Consider the following 12,809-nt stretch of genomic DNA (forward strand, 5'->3'; position numbering starts at 1 on the left):
GTAAATCCACCTGACCCCTCAATACAGGACTGAATGCCGTAGGATAAACGCCCTGGTTAATAGTTCTTCTTCTAGACCCCGGCTCGGTTATTCCCTTTCCTTTACTAGTTAGATCAGTACTGTCCCATGGAATTCCCTGCAGTGATGGAAGTGTTCTACATCTATATTGTACAACTCAACAAAGTAGTCACTAGCACCATGCGTCTTTTGAGCACTTGAAATATAGCTAGTGTGACAGAGGAACTGAATTTTCACTTTATGTTAACCTGAATTTAAATAGCCACATGTGGCTAGTCGCCATCACATTGGACAACTCTAGGTTTTTACCTGGGTTTATTTTCAGCTCTTGGCTACCTGTAACCCTTCTTAGGATGCTATTATGTTATTTACCTCTTTAATACTCTCTTCTAAAATTTGAGGACTTAATTGCTTTAACAGCTCACTCCTTACTAGGAAAAGAATGCTTTTCATTTCTACTAGCAAAGACTAAATTTAGTCTGCTAGTCTTTGCCCTCATCTCCTGCTTGGTTTCTGCTTTATAGTTTACCCCAAACTGTTTTTTTAGAGAATAACATCTTTGTTGCTGCAGCTTCCCTGGGATGAATTTTCCACTTAGAGATACATTTTATTACCTAGTCTTGCTAATTATCTGTAGCTTCTTTTTCAACAGTCTTTTTGAAGAGGCAAAATCATTTTTACCCCAGTATTGGTAAATTGAGCCATATATGGCAGGACAGATTTTAAGCCAGCTCATGCTGGTTACTTTATAAGGACTGATGTAGTGATATGCCAGAGCAAAATAGACATCCAAGAATTTCCCTAGCTTGGATATCCTCTTAGGTTTCAGTTGTAGGTGAGTTGTCTTTGAATCTAGAATTTAGAGTTACACTTATTAGAATAATTGACTCAATGTTAAGTGCTAGTAGAGCTATTGATTTTTGAACTGTATCAGAAAAGTCATCAGGTTTATTACCATTTCTGTGTTAATGTGTGGATTACTCTTGGAGAAAATTTAGATAACTGGTTGTGTTATCTGAGTTCTCTCATAGCAGCTGCTACACATGTTATTTGGACAAATTTTGAAACCAGGGGGTCTTAGCTTTAAGATCACAACCACTTAGAGAACAGCCCAGACCCTAAGTGTTATGAACAAATGGAATAAAGGCAAGGCAAGATTGGGACCTGTGACCAACATTCTTAAAAAAAAAAAAAAAAAAAGATTTATTTGTTTGGCTGTGTAGGGTCTTTCCTAGTTGTGGTACACAAGATCTCTGCTGCAGTGTATAAACTCCATTTGTGGCGCATGGGTTCCAGAGTGCACAGGCTTAGTTCCCTGATCAGGCACTGAACCCACGTCCCCTGCATTGCAAGGCAGATTCTCAACCACTGGACCACCAGGGAAATACTCAGTATTCTTGATACGTATTTTTTAAAAGTAATCCCAGTCAGTAGTGAAGAGAGGTGTGTCCAGTGTCTTAACGTTTCTCAGATTATACTAAAGGACCCCCCCTGCCTTTTTTTTTTCTGTTCTTTTTTTGGAAGATGGAGCCAAAAGTATTTAGGCCTCTTTCTCTCCTCTGCTTCCCCCCAGTTTACATTTTTCTTTTTAAGTTTGGGAATTGTTGATCTAGGATTAGAAACCAAACCAGGTCATCAAGCAAGAGAAACAGATTCATAATTTCTGGATGTGGCTGGAAACAGGGAAATCAGCATTAAAGATGGTCAGTAAACTGGGAACAAAGTCACGGTTGTGTAGGTCTTTGCTTTTTGGTAGCTCATAGGCTGGAATAGCTGTTTTAGGTAGTGATTGTTACATGGTTGTGAAAGGCTATCTATGAGGTAAATGTGTTGTGATTACAGGAGGATTTAAGAAATAACAGTTGAACCCCATTCTCAGTAGCTTCAGTTCAGTCGCTCAGTCATGTCCAACTCTTTGTGACCCCGTGGACTGAAGCACTCCAGGCTTCCCTGTCCATCACCAACTCCTGGAGTTTACTCAGACCCATTGAGTTGGTGATGCCATCCAACCATCTCATCCTCTGTCCCCTTCTCCTCCTCTCAGTAGCTTAATGGCTGGATTAAAATATTACAACCGTGCCCCACACTTGGCATAATAATAGAAAATATTAACATCAAGGTTATAGCAAATTCAAAATTGTAGTCAACATAAATTATTTTCTAACTGCCTCTGATGCATTCTTCTTGAAATTGTCACAGTATTAACTACTTAGCCTCAGTTTATGTTGAGATCTTAAGATCTTTTCTGATTGTAGCCTGTTAAACTGAGACTAGGATGAACGTCATGTGGTGTTTGAAAGGTGGAGATGAGAAGTGTATGTGATGTCATATGGAATTCACATCGACTCTGGCAGCTCTGATATCTTAAGAAATGGATAAATGCTAAGCTAGCAATAATGAAGAATGATTTAGTCTCTCATAGGATGTACTTCTCTCATTCTTGAGTCATGCATATGGCATAGGCATAGAAGTGTAGTTTTAATTTTCTGTTGTATACATATGAGTATTTTTGTAGGCAAGTGCAAATTAAAGTGGAAAACTTGTAGATAGCAGTGATAGTAGTAGCATGCTGCAGAACAATTCTAAGTCAATTGCAGTTATTAATAAAGGTGAAACAAATGTGTCTATTCCGTTTTCTTATTTAGAGCTTTTACTCTCAATCTGACATCACTTTATTTCAAATGCATTGTAAGACAGGAAGAACACTGAGATAGTATCGAAACCCACTTCCTTTTATGTACAAAAATAAAGAGCTCTGACAGCAAAACTGATACTTCTAGTTGGAAATCGATAGAGACTCTCTTGAAATAGGTATACCTTTCAGCCAGATAGGAACAGAGAGTAGAACCTTGAAATTCAGTCAAATGTTAAAACTAGTTTATTGATTTCTGTGTAAGGTGGAAGAACTTAGAAGTTTGTAGTTTTGGTTCCTAATTTCCAGACAGGAAACAATGTTCAGAGAAGAGCTTTATGGAATTCCAAGTCAAGGTAAGATGGAATAACACTAGAAAAATGATTAAAATCAACTTTTTCTGTTGCTTTTTGGGTAGGATCGTATCTAAGTGAAGTCTGCCTTTTCCCTGAAATATGATATTGCAGCATGAAATATCTACATGTATTATTGTTTTTATCTTCTGATAAAATTATTTATTATTATTGTCTTTATATATTTTTAATAATAAAATTATTTTTGTTATTAATTTGTGAAAATTAAAACTCTCCCTTAAGAGAAGTATTGCTCCTTTTGACCATGAAGACGATTTGGGGAACTTAAATTGTTATCAGTCTTTCAACGATTAATCCTTTAACTGTATAAAGCTCAGTTTCAATTTTGGTATTACTGCTCCATTATTTCTGATAGTCCCTCTAATACTTCAGAGGGTCTCACTGAATATCTTCAGGAGAAAAAATAAAATACTAAGAGATTATTTACTAATTCTTTTAATTCAAGTGCATTTAATATGAATAGTCCATTACCCTTTGGACCTTGTTTCATATGATAATCATTTGTTGAAATGGAAAATTCCCAATGCTATAGTGAAAAGTGGTGCCTTCTGAGCTTATACCTAGTGGATGGTACAGATGGATCCAACGAGCTGAAACTACTTCAGTAAACTATATAAGTAAAACTGGTTTTGATGAGCCTCAAGTTCTAAATCACTTTGGAAAGCTGGTTTCTCGGTGTATTATAGTTGAACATGCATCAGAATCACTGGGAGAGCTCATTAAGACAGATTCCTGGGCCCTACCTTCACAGTTTCTTGTTCAGTAGAGTTGGGTTGGGATTCAGTAATTTGCATTTTGTAGATAATAATGGTATCATTCTAGGTACAATACCTTAGAAACCAGTGTTTAAAACAGTGTAATAATAAGAGCAAAAGACTAGAAATTACTAAACTACTCATCAGAGTCCAGTTGAAGAAATTATGATACATCTGCACAATGGAATTTTATGTAGCTATTGAAAGGACGATGATCCTTCAGTCTCTGCCTCTGTGAAGACATGGACTTCTCCTCTGTGTTTGTCTTGTGTTTAAGGTGACTCATCATTTGATTTTAAGACCCACTGGGCTCATCCAAGATTATTTCCTTGTCTCAAAATCAATTATATCTGCCAAGTCTCCTTTTCCAAATAGTATAACATTTCTGGGGGTTAGGACATGGACACTTTTAGTGGACACCACTTAATGCACTGCAAGTACTCAGTCTTCTGAAACTGTGCAAAGTTCAAATGTTGGTTGTGCTCCTTACTACCTGAGTCCTTTTGCAGGCTAATTAAATTTCTAGATAAGGAAAATTTAGATAATACCATCACAATATGCAGGTGTTTACATTTAATATTTATATATAAATACACATCCTTGAAATTTTTTCATATTTTTATTTGCATAGAAAAATGTCAACAAGGATACCAATCCAACTATATTATTTAGTTATCTCAGAGGGTAGAATTGGAGGAGATTGGGTGGGAATAGAAAGAGAAGTTGTACCTACCTTATTGTTCAAGTCGCCAAGTCGTGTCCAACTGTTTGCAGCCCCATGAAATGCAGCATGCCAGAGTTCACTGTCTCCCAGTTTGCTTAGATTCATGTCCATTTAGTTGGTGATGCCATCCAACCATCTCATCCTCTTTTCTTGCCCTCAGTCTTTCCCAGCATTACAATCTTTTCCAATGAGTCGGAGTTTCGCGTTAGAGGATGGTTGTAAGAGTTCAGTGAAATTCTGTTCAAATGAACCTAGCACAGCATTAGGCGCATAGATGATGTTTAATTCTTGGTTACTCTAATAAAGTTAATGTGTCTTAGAGATAATGTAGGCACTAGAAGGATTAAAAGAGATGAGTTTATCAACGTGTTTAAATCGTGCTTGCTCTTTGTAGTTCTGAACCTTTAATATTTGAAAGTTTCATTAAAGTTGTGAGACCGGTATTTGGCATTAAGTCAACTCTGGGAGATTTTCTTGATTTATTTTAGTTGGCTTCAAGATATGTTTATGGATTCATTTGCTAGAAAGGGCTTTTGCCTTAAAGGGAAACATTCCAAAGGTTTGCCCTGGTAATCACAGATAGCTTTATTGTGTGTTTTCCAGGCCACAGTTAGAATTATTGCATTCTTTAATGGGGTCATTTTGGTTGGTTTGATTTTTGTTAATTTTTAGATATTGGGGCAGTTGAGGACATGTATATTCTCAGATTTCCGCAAACTATTAAAAAGAAAGTAAATATAGTTAAATCTTAATAGTTTTTTAGCTTTATTTTCATAATGTCCATTAAAAACATTGGTCAAATCAAGAAGACAGACAATAGCAAGTGTTGACAAGAGTGTGGAAAAATTGGAATACTCACACATTTCTGACGGAACTGTAAAAATGGTGCAGCCATTTCAGAAGTCAGTTTAGGACTTCCTTAAAAAGTTTAAACATAGAGTTACTGAAAAACCCAGCAATTTCACTTTTAGATATGAACCCAGGAGGGTTGAAAACATATGTCCAACACAAAATCCTGCTAATGAGTGTTCATAATGGCCAAAAAGTGAAAACAGCCCAAATGTCTGTCGGCTCATGAATAACAAAATGTGGTATATGCATACAATAGAATGTTATTTGGTGATAAAAAAAATAAAGTATTGATACATGCTGAAACATAGATGAATCTTTAAAACACTAATTTTAAAAAAAAAGCCCATCACTAAAGAGGGAAGTCAGTTAGGGGGAAAGAAGAATGACAGCTAACCAGTACAGTGATTCTGATGATGGTTGCACAACTTTGCAAATATTTTACAAGCCATTAAATTTTACACTTCAGGTGAATTGTATGGTATAGGAATTGTATCTCAGTGAAACTGTTAGTGCACTCAGATGCTGACCAATTTTTTAAAATAACAGCACTAAGAATTTAGTTTCTTTTTGTTGCTTAACCATCTCAAGAATTATCCAACTCCATTTTTTGTTTTATATGTTACAATTAACTTTTTTTTTTTTAACACCACACTTTCTTTCCCATATATAAACCCCCAGTTAGGGCTGGGATACAAAGCTGAAGTTAAGTATGATGAGTCTTCTTAATATTGTCTACTGTTGTCTTCATTTTTATTTTTGAGTCTGGGTCAGCAATTTCTTTATTATCTTGTATCATAAATTATACACTGTCGAACTTTAGAGAACATGAAGATCTTAATTGTGTTTATTATAAGAAGTATAGACCCTTTCTGGGGAAAACTCTTCACGCAATACTGAGGTTTGGCCGAGTCTGATAAAACAGCTAGTGATGAAGTAGAGAGTGGTTCCATCCCATGTATCCCTACACTGATTTCATCAGAAGTCCTAAAGCACCCTTTCACATGGGTATCAGAGTTGAAGGAATATAAGAATTAGAGAACAGTAGTGTTTGAGGTGGAATGACCTTATTGCCTTCATTTTAAAGATAAGGGAAACTGGAACCCGTTCTATCAACCCAGGGCTCTTCCACAATACCATGTTGTTACTAGAGGTAACAGTAGGTTCCAGTGGGTTCTAGAATCTTTTCTAAACTTTACCTTAGTTGATGACTCATGGTTTATATTCTGCTTCCTGCTTCTTCAGTCAATTCTATTGAAAAAATTAAAGAATGAGAAGTGATGAATACTAACATTCATCCCTTCCCCATCCTGTCATCCTTCACTAGAGCTTTCTGAGGAAATAAACTGAAAGGGGAGGCTGTTTGCAGTAGAACTCCAAAAAGAAGATCCTTCTCAAAAGTGTTTGGTCACAGTTCTTAATACAGGTAGCACTATATGATTGGGAAAGGAATGGTGCTTGATATCGCCTCTGATAACAAAACTTGGAATTGTCATTTTTCTCCCCCTAGTATCATCTAGGCTGTCACAGCCATCTTCTCCTCATTCGGGCTGCCCATCTCCTACCATTCCAGCAGGTAAAGTCATTTCTTCATCACAGAAGCACAGCAAGAAGGCACTAAAGCAGGTAATCATGCTATTCTGTGTACAGAAGTATACTCTCGTATATTAAAAATGCATGCTTCTGGCAATCAATGAGTTTCTTGAAAGGACATTAAGTCCTTTTAAGGAAAAATTTTATACAGTTTCCCAGTTTGTTTTTAATAATTTATGCATCTCTGCGTTATAGCTTTGTCGTAGATACTCTTTATATCACACTTCAAAAGTTCCTCATTGGTTTCCAATTTGCTATGAGGGGTGTGTGTGTGTGTATGTGTGTGTTACAAGTAGGTATTGAATTTTTTCAGGTTGAATTTTTTCAGCATTTATTAAGTCATCAGGTAACTTTTTAAGTCAGCCAGTATGCAGAATTCCAGGGCTAGATTTTCTAATGTTAATCTGTAGTTAACTCTCTGGAATAAGCCCTATTATGTTTGTTACATCATTTTTAATATATGAGTGGAATTTTCTTTTTTATGAGTTTAGCTTAGATTTTGTTATTTTCTTGTACAGCTTTGGAATCAGGATTGTTCTTAGCATCTATTAAGTTCTGTAGCTCTCTATATTTTTCTAGATTTTTGGAAAAAATAATAAAAATTAGTCTTGCAGATCTTACCTTTTACTGCTAGGGTGTTTCAATTTCATTTAGTACTACTCTTGATTTCTGATTCTTTTTGGAAATTTATTTTTCTTAAAAAATGGTCTAGTTCACTTGATTTTTTTTTTTGTCAAATATTGGTATAAAGTTGTACATAGTATTTTTGTATGTGTGTGTTTTGTTCCTCAGTGTACTTTGTTTATAATGTATCTTTTCTCAGTGTTACTTGCTGACTATTTTACTGGGCTTTTCAAGGAACTAGCTTTTCATTTTTTTGAAATGCAGCTTATCAATATGTATAAATTTGACTAATGATTAAGAACACAGACCACTTCTATCCTTTTGTTGCTGTTGCTAAGTCACTTCAGTCGTGTCCGACTCTGTGTGACCCCACAGACGTCAACCCACCAGGCTCCCCCGTCCCTGGGATTCTCCAGGCAAGAGTACTGGAGTGGGTTGCCATTTCCTTCTCCAATGCAGGAAAGTGAAAAGTGAGAGTGAAGTCGCTCAGTCGTGTCTGACTCTTAGCGACCCCATGGACTGCACCCCACCAGGCTCCTCCGTCCATGGGATTTTCCAGGCAAGAGTCCTGGAGTGGGGTGCCATTGCCTTCTCCACTTCTACCCTTAGATTGGTATATATAATAGAGCTTAATTATAACATAAAGCACTGTCAAGTACATGGGAGAATGACTCCTTGTAGTTTGCTGGTAGAATATAAATTATCATAGCTGTTTTGGAGAAAAATTTTATAATATTTATTAAAATTTTAAGTGCACATACCCTATGACTAAGCAGTTAAATATTTGGAAACTTATCTTAGAAAAATGCATGTGTTCATACATTCACACACAGAAAAATGTTTGGATTAAAGTTTATAATAGGAAAAATGTTTAAGTAGAGATACATACATGAGTTGCTTCATTAAGAGTGGCATATCCATACATTAGACAGTTATATAGGATTAAAAGTTTACTTTGTAATGAAATTATTCTGCACATATAAACATCACCACACTATAATGTTTAATAGTTAAAATCAAGATGTGTTACAGCACTCATTAAAAACATACACATATCTGACATACATACCCAGAACAATAATTCATGGAAACATGAATATGTATATATGCACCAACACACACATATAATGTAAGTGTAGAAGAAACTCAGTAAGGAACAATAAGTTGATGACTATAACTTGTTACCTTATTCATGACATAAAAACTACTCTGTATTATTTTCTTGTAATCTCAGGAGTCAGATACTGTATTTTCTTTAAAGAATATCAATATGGGAAATTAGGTAAATTAGATTGTTGATATGTAAAGTAAAATTTTTGCCTCCTGTGTATGTTTTTCATATTATTAGGTGAGAAAACATTTCAGTATAAGTTATCCTTTATCACAGTGAAATTTGTTTTTATTGTTTGTTTTTTAAATTTTAAAATTAGGCACAGGGTTTGTATCCTACTGAGGGAGGGGGAAACTGAATGCAGTTCTTAAAACAGAGAAGCTGTAAGTTGTTTCGTTTTTATTTTATATCTGAATTTATGTGATCATAGCAGAAACAGATAAGATCAAGTAGCTCTATTAAATTTTGCATTAACCTAGAATGACCTACATACTGCGAATAGAAAGAAAGAAATACTAGTGGCTGCCACACAGGAAGCCTACAAACATTTTGTATTCTGATTGCAAAGAATGAGAGATAAGCTGTCATCAATGATCAGACAAAACTGACATTATGTTTCTGCCTCACCTATTATAAATGTTATAAGTGAAAGGTAAGCCAGATATGAGAGACTCTGAGTATTCTTTTCTTCACTGACAGCTTAGATCAAGGAAATCAAGTGTTGCCACTGTGCCTATATGGCATAGCCAGAACTACATGTGAATGTGAAGTAGGAGAAAACCGTATTGTGAAGAAAGAATCTGAAACAAGTAGGCAGTTGGTTATTCCACACTTTTCTACATGATGGTCTTGAAAGTTAAAGCTTCAACTGACATTTTAGTGAGGTCATAGATGTTCAGCCTTTTCCTGAAATGTAGTTTTAGTTTGTCTTTTTTTTTTTTTTTTTTTTTTAAGCTCTTGAATTAAACAGTTGCCTTTATGTATCTTCATGATTAAAACCTCGGGAGCTCTTTATTTTTCTGTTCGTTCTAGTTTAGTATATTCTATAAGAACATTATAGAAATTAAAATATTCTGAAGTAACCAGAAGGAACCACACTTCTTATTAATAGAACCAGTGTTTTCTAATCTTCCCTCCCTTCAGTTTACCACATTGGTATAAATCGCTGAGATTCATTTGATCATTGGGCCAAATCTTACTGCTCTTACACAAGATCAAATTCAAGTAGTTATTTACTACTTTTTGTTCAACTGCAGCACCTCTGAAGCATACATAAGGCAAATATTTATATTTCTAGATAAAGTTGATACAAATGAGAACTGTTCTTGGTTCAGGGCTTAGAATTCTGTTTCAGAATGATCGTATCTAATTCTCTGTTACTACAAGTTTGAGAAATCCCTGGCTTATTGGTGATTTTTAAGTTCTAAAAAAATGTTAATGACAGTTTCTCAGATTTATGTACAGGAGAATATTGGTGAAGGAAAAAAATCCAAATTTTAAGGCTCATTTAGGCCTGTATTTAATTAGTTTAATTGAGATTTTTGTTTACTTGGATAGATTTCACAGAAATTGTATAGTCAGCATGGTCCTTACCACTTAAAAGAAGACATTTATGATTTGTTATTACTAAAAACTGATTTGTTTCTCACAGTCAGTTTTCTCTTTCTAGGCACTAAAACAGCAACAACAGAAGAAACAGCAGCAGCAGCAATGCAGGCCAAGCATGTCCATCTCCTCCAACCAGCACCTCTCTCTGAAGACTGTCAAAGCATCCAGTGACCCTGTACCTGCCAAACCTGGTAGGCAGACCAAGTGTCTTTTCAGCGAAAGTTTCTTTTCCAGTATTTTTGTATATAAAACCCATATAGTCTGTTATTTATTTTTCAATTATTGTATTTATTTACATAATCCTTATACTGCCAGATGCTCAGTATAAATCCTTTTAGGGTAAATGGAGAAATTTATGCAGTGTAATCATACAGTTATTTTAAAGTACATCATTGGGATTTGCACGTTAGAATAAGATCAGTGACTCATTCCCCAAATGTCTAACAATAATATTTGGAAGCCTCCGATTAGTAACCTTATAAAGCTGATGTTTCCAAGTTGCTCAAGCTGAACTCTACAAGTTCTCTCCTTTAAAAATATAAATCCTTCCTAAGAGTACATAATACCTTTGAGTTTCCATTGGACATATCCACGGGCCTTTGGATTTTTTGTTACTGTTGCTTATTTTCTTTTCAATTTAAACTGGTTGAGCTATAGGCTTTTTTATTACACAGTTCAATTCAATGCCAGCTTATTTATGGGTTTGCCAGATTTAAACCATGTCTTGTAGAACTTTGCATTTTTGTTAGAAAGGAAATTTACCACTAGAAGCAAATGTGCTGGGAGGAAAAAAGGGATTTTATTCACTTTTGACTCCTAATTCTCAGACTCAGAGCACATCTGCAGGGTCACATTGCCTCAAACATAACTCCTTTTGGTTTGTTGTTGTTCAGTTGCTCAGTCACATCCGACTGTTTGCAGCTCCATGGACTGACTGCAGCATGCCATCTCCTTCACCATCTCCTGGAGCTTGCTCAAGTCAGTGATGCCATCCAGCCATCTCATCGTCTTTTATCCCCTTCTCCTCCTGCCTTCAATCTTTCCCAGCATCAGGGTGTCTTCTAATGACTCATTTCTTCGCATCAGGTGGCCAAAGTATTGGAGCTTTAGCTTAAGCATAAGTGCATCTAATAAATATTTAGGATTGATTTCCTTTAGGATTGACTGGTTTGATTTCCTTGATAACCTTTTGGTTAGCATTGTATAATTTAATTGTTCTTTTGATTGATTAGTTTCTATCTATAACTTCAGGGTTATGTATTTTTTTCCCCTAGCGATATGGGAAGGAAAGCAATCTGATGGACAGTCAAGCAGCCCTCAGAACTCAAACTCTAGCTTTTCTTCTTCTTCGGTTAAAGTGGAAAATCATTTGCTGGGCCTGGGGAAGAAGTCATTCCAGAGGTCTGACAGGCTCCACACAAGTAAGTTGCTTTACTAAGGACTCAGTTCTCAGACATTAAATTGTCAACTCTGTGTTTGAAATTTGTTACCTGCGAGGCTTAATTGCTGCTTCCTGTTCACCTTTGAGCACTTGACTATTTTCATGTTCTTCCTTTCCTGCGTATCAAACTTCATTTCAGAATAAGATCTGTTATCAGCGTTTTTGTGGTTAATTTTTCTTTCTGACAAGGGGTTTCTTTATCCAGCATTATTTATATTTTATCTTTGTATACATAGAAGGGCTTATAATTGAACATGGCAAACTGAACCACCTTTTCTGCTCCAAGTCCCACTAAAGCAAGAATATGGAAAAACCATATTAAACCCTTAAGAGTAAAGAAAACAAGAAGATAACAGATGGACAGGCAATATCACCAAATTTTGAAAGATAAAAACTGGATAGAGTTTTTCACAGAGCTGAGGAGCAGGTGCCAGTAGGAAGCAAGCCAGCTGAGCCTGTAGAACTCCAGAAGGGTTTAAGAATTGGAAATACCATGTCTTAGAGAAGATGAAGCATTGGGTTGAAAAGAAGAACCTTCTTTAAAAGTTAATAAGAAGCAGTTTGATGCCTTAGCCTAGCAGGAGACAAGAGGTTTATTTTGAGGTGAAATTAAATCTTACAGACTTTAAGTTTAGAGACACCATACATAACTGAGGACAGATAAGGAGGCAGTATACTGAAATCAGGGAAATGAAATAAAACACAAATATAGAATAGATCCTCCTGCTTGCTTGGTGTCCAGAATGTTAGTAGTGGGGCATGTTTCTATCTCCGTTACTTTGTTCTTCCTCCCCACCTAAGCTTCAGCAGGAGATTGAGGGATTGGTACTCAAAGAAATTGAATAGCCTAAAAAAAAAAAACAACTGCGCTGGCAAATGTATTGATTGCCAGCTAAAAGAGATCATCTGGAAGCTACTTCTGTGCAGCTCGTCAGTCTGCAAGACACACCCGGGCACCAGAATTTTCAGTCAGTCTTCTAGGACCTGTTTTTGCTTGTGATTACCTTTGAAGAAAACCTCCATCATGAGAGGATCTGAAATATAGACTCACAAAAGTAGAGATAAATCAGGAAGGAGAAA

The 12,809-nt window shown here is 35.9% G+C and overlaps 1 protein-coding gene across 5 annotated transcripts in view; it reads left to right on the plus strand.

Moving 5' to 3' along the window:
- Nucleotides 1–12,809, plus strand: part of ASXL2 (ASXL transcriptional regulator 2) — a 113,628-nt gene that overhangs the window by 73,370 nt on the left and 27,449 nt on the right. For 2 of the 5 annotated variants that reach the window (XM_070799005.1, XM_070799001.1), the window contains exons 5-7: nt 6,863–6,978; nt 10,350–10,479; nt 11,563–11,709. In XM_070799005.1, coding sequence (XP_070655106.1) covers nt 6,863–6,978; nt 10,350–10,479; nt 11,563–11,709 — 393 coding nt within the window. The other 3 variants (XM_070799002.1, XM_070799003.1, XM_070799004.1) reach the window with 3 other exon arrangements.

The sequence above is a fragment of the Bos indicus genome, chromosome 11, assembly GCF_029378745.1.
Source record: "Bos indicus isolate NIAB-ARS_2022 breed Sahiwal x Tharparkar chromosome 11, NIAB-ARS_B.indTharparkar_mat_pri_1.0, whole genome shotgun sequence".
NCBI classification, from domain to species: domain Eukaryota; kingdom Metazoa; phylum Chordata; class Mammalia; order Artiodactyla; family Bovidae; genus Bos; species Bos indicus.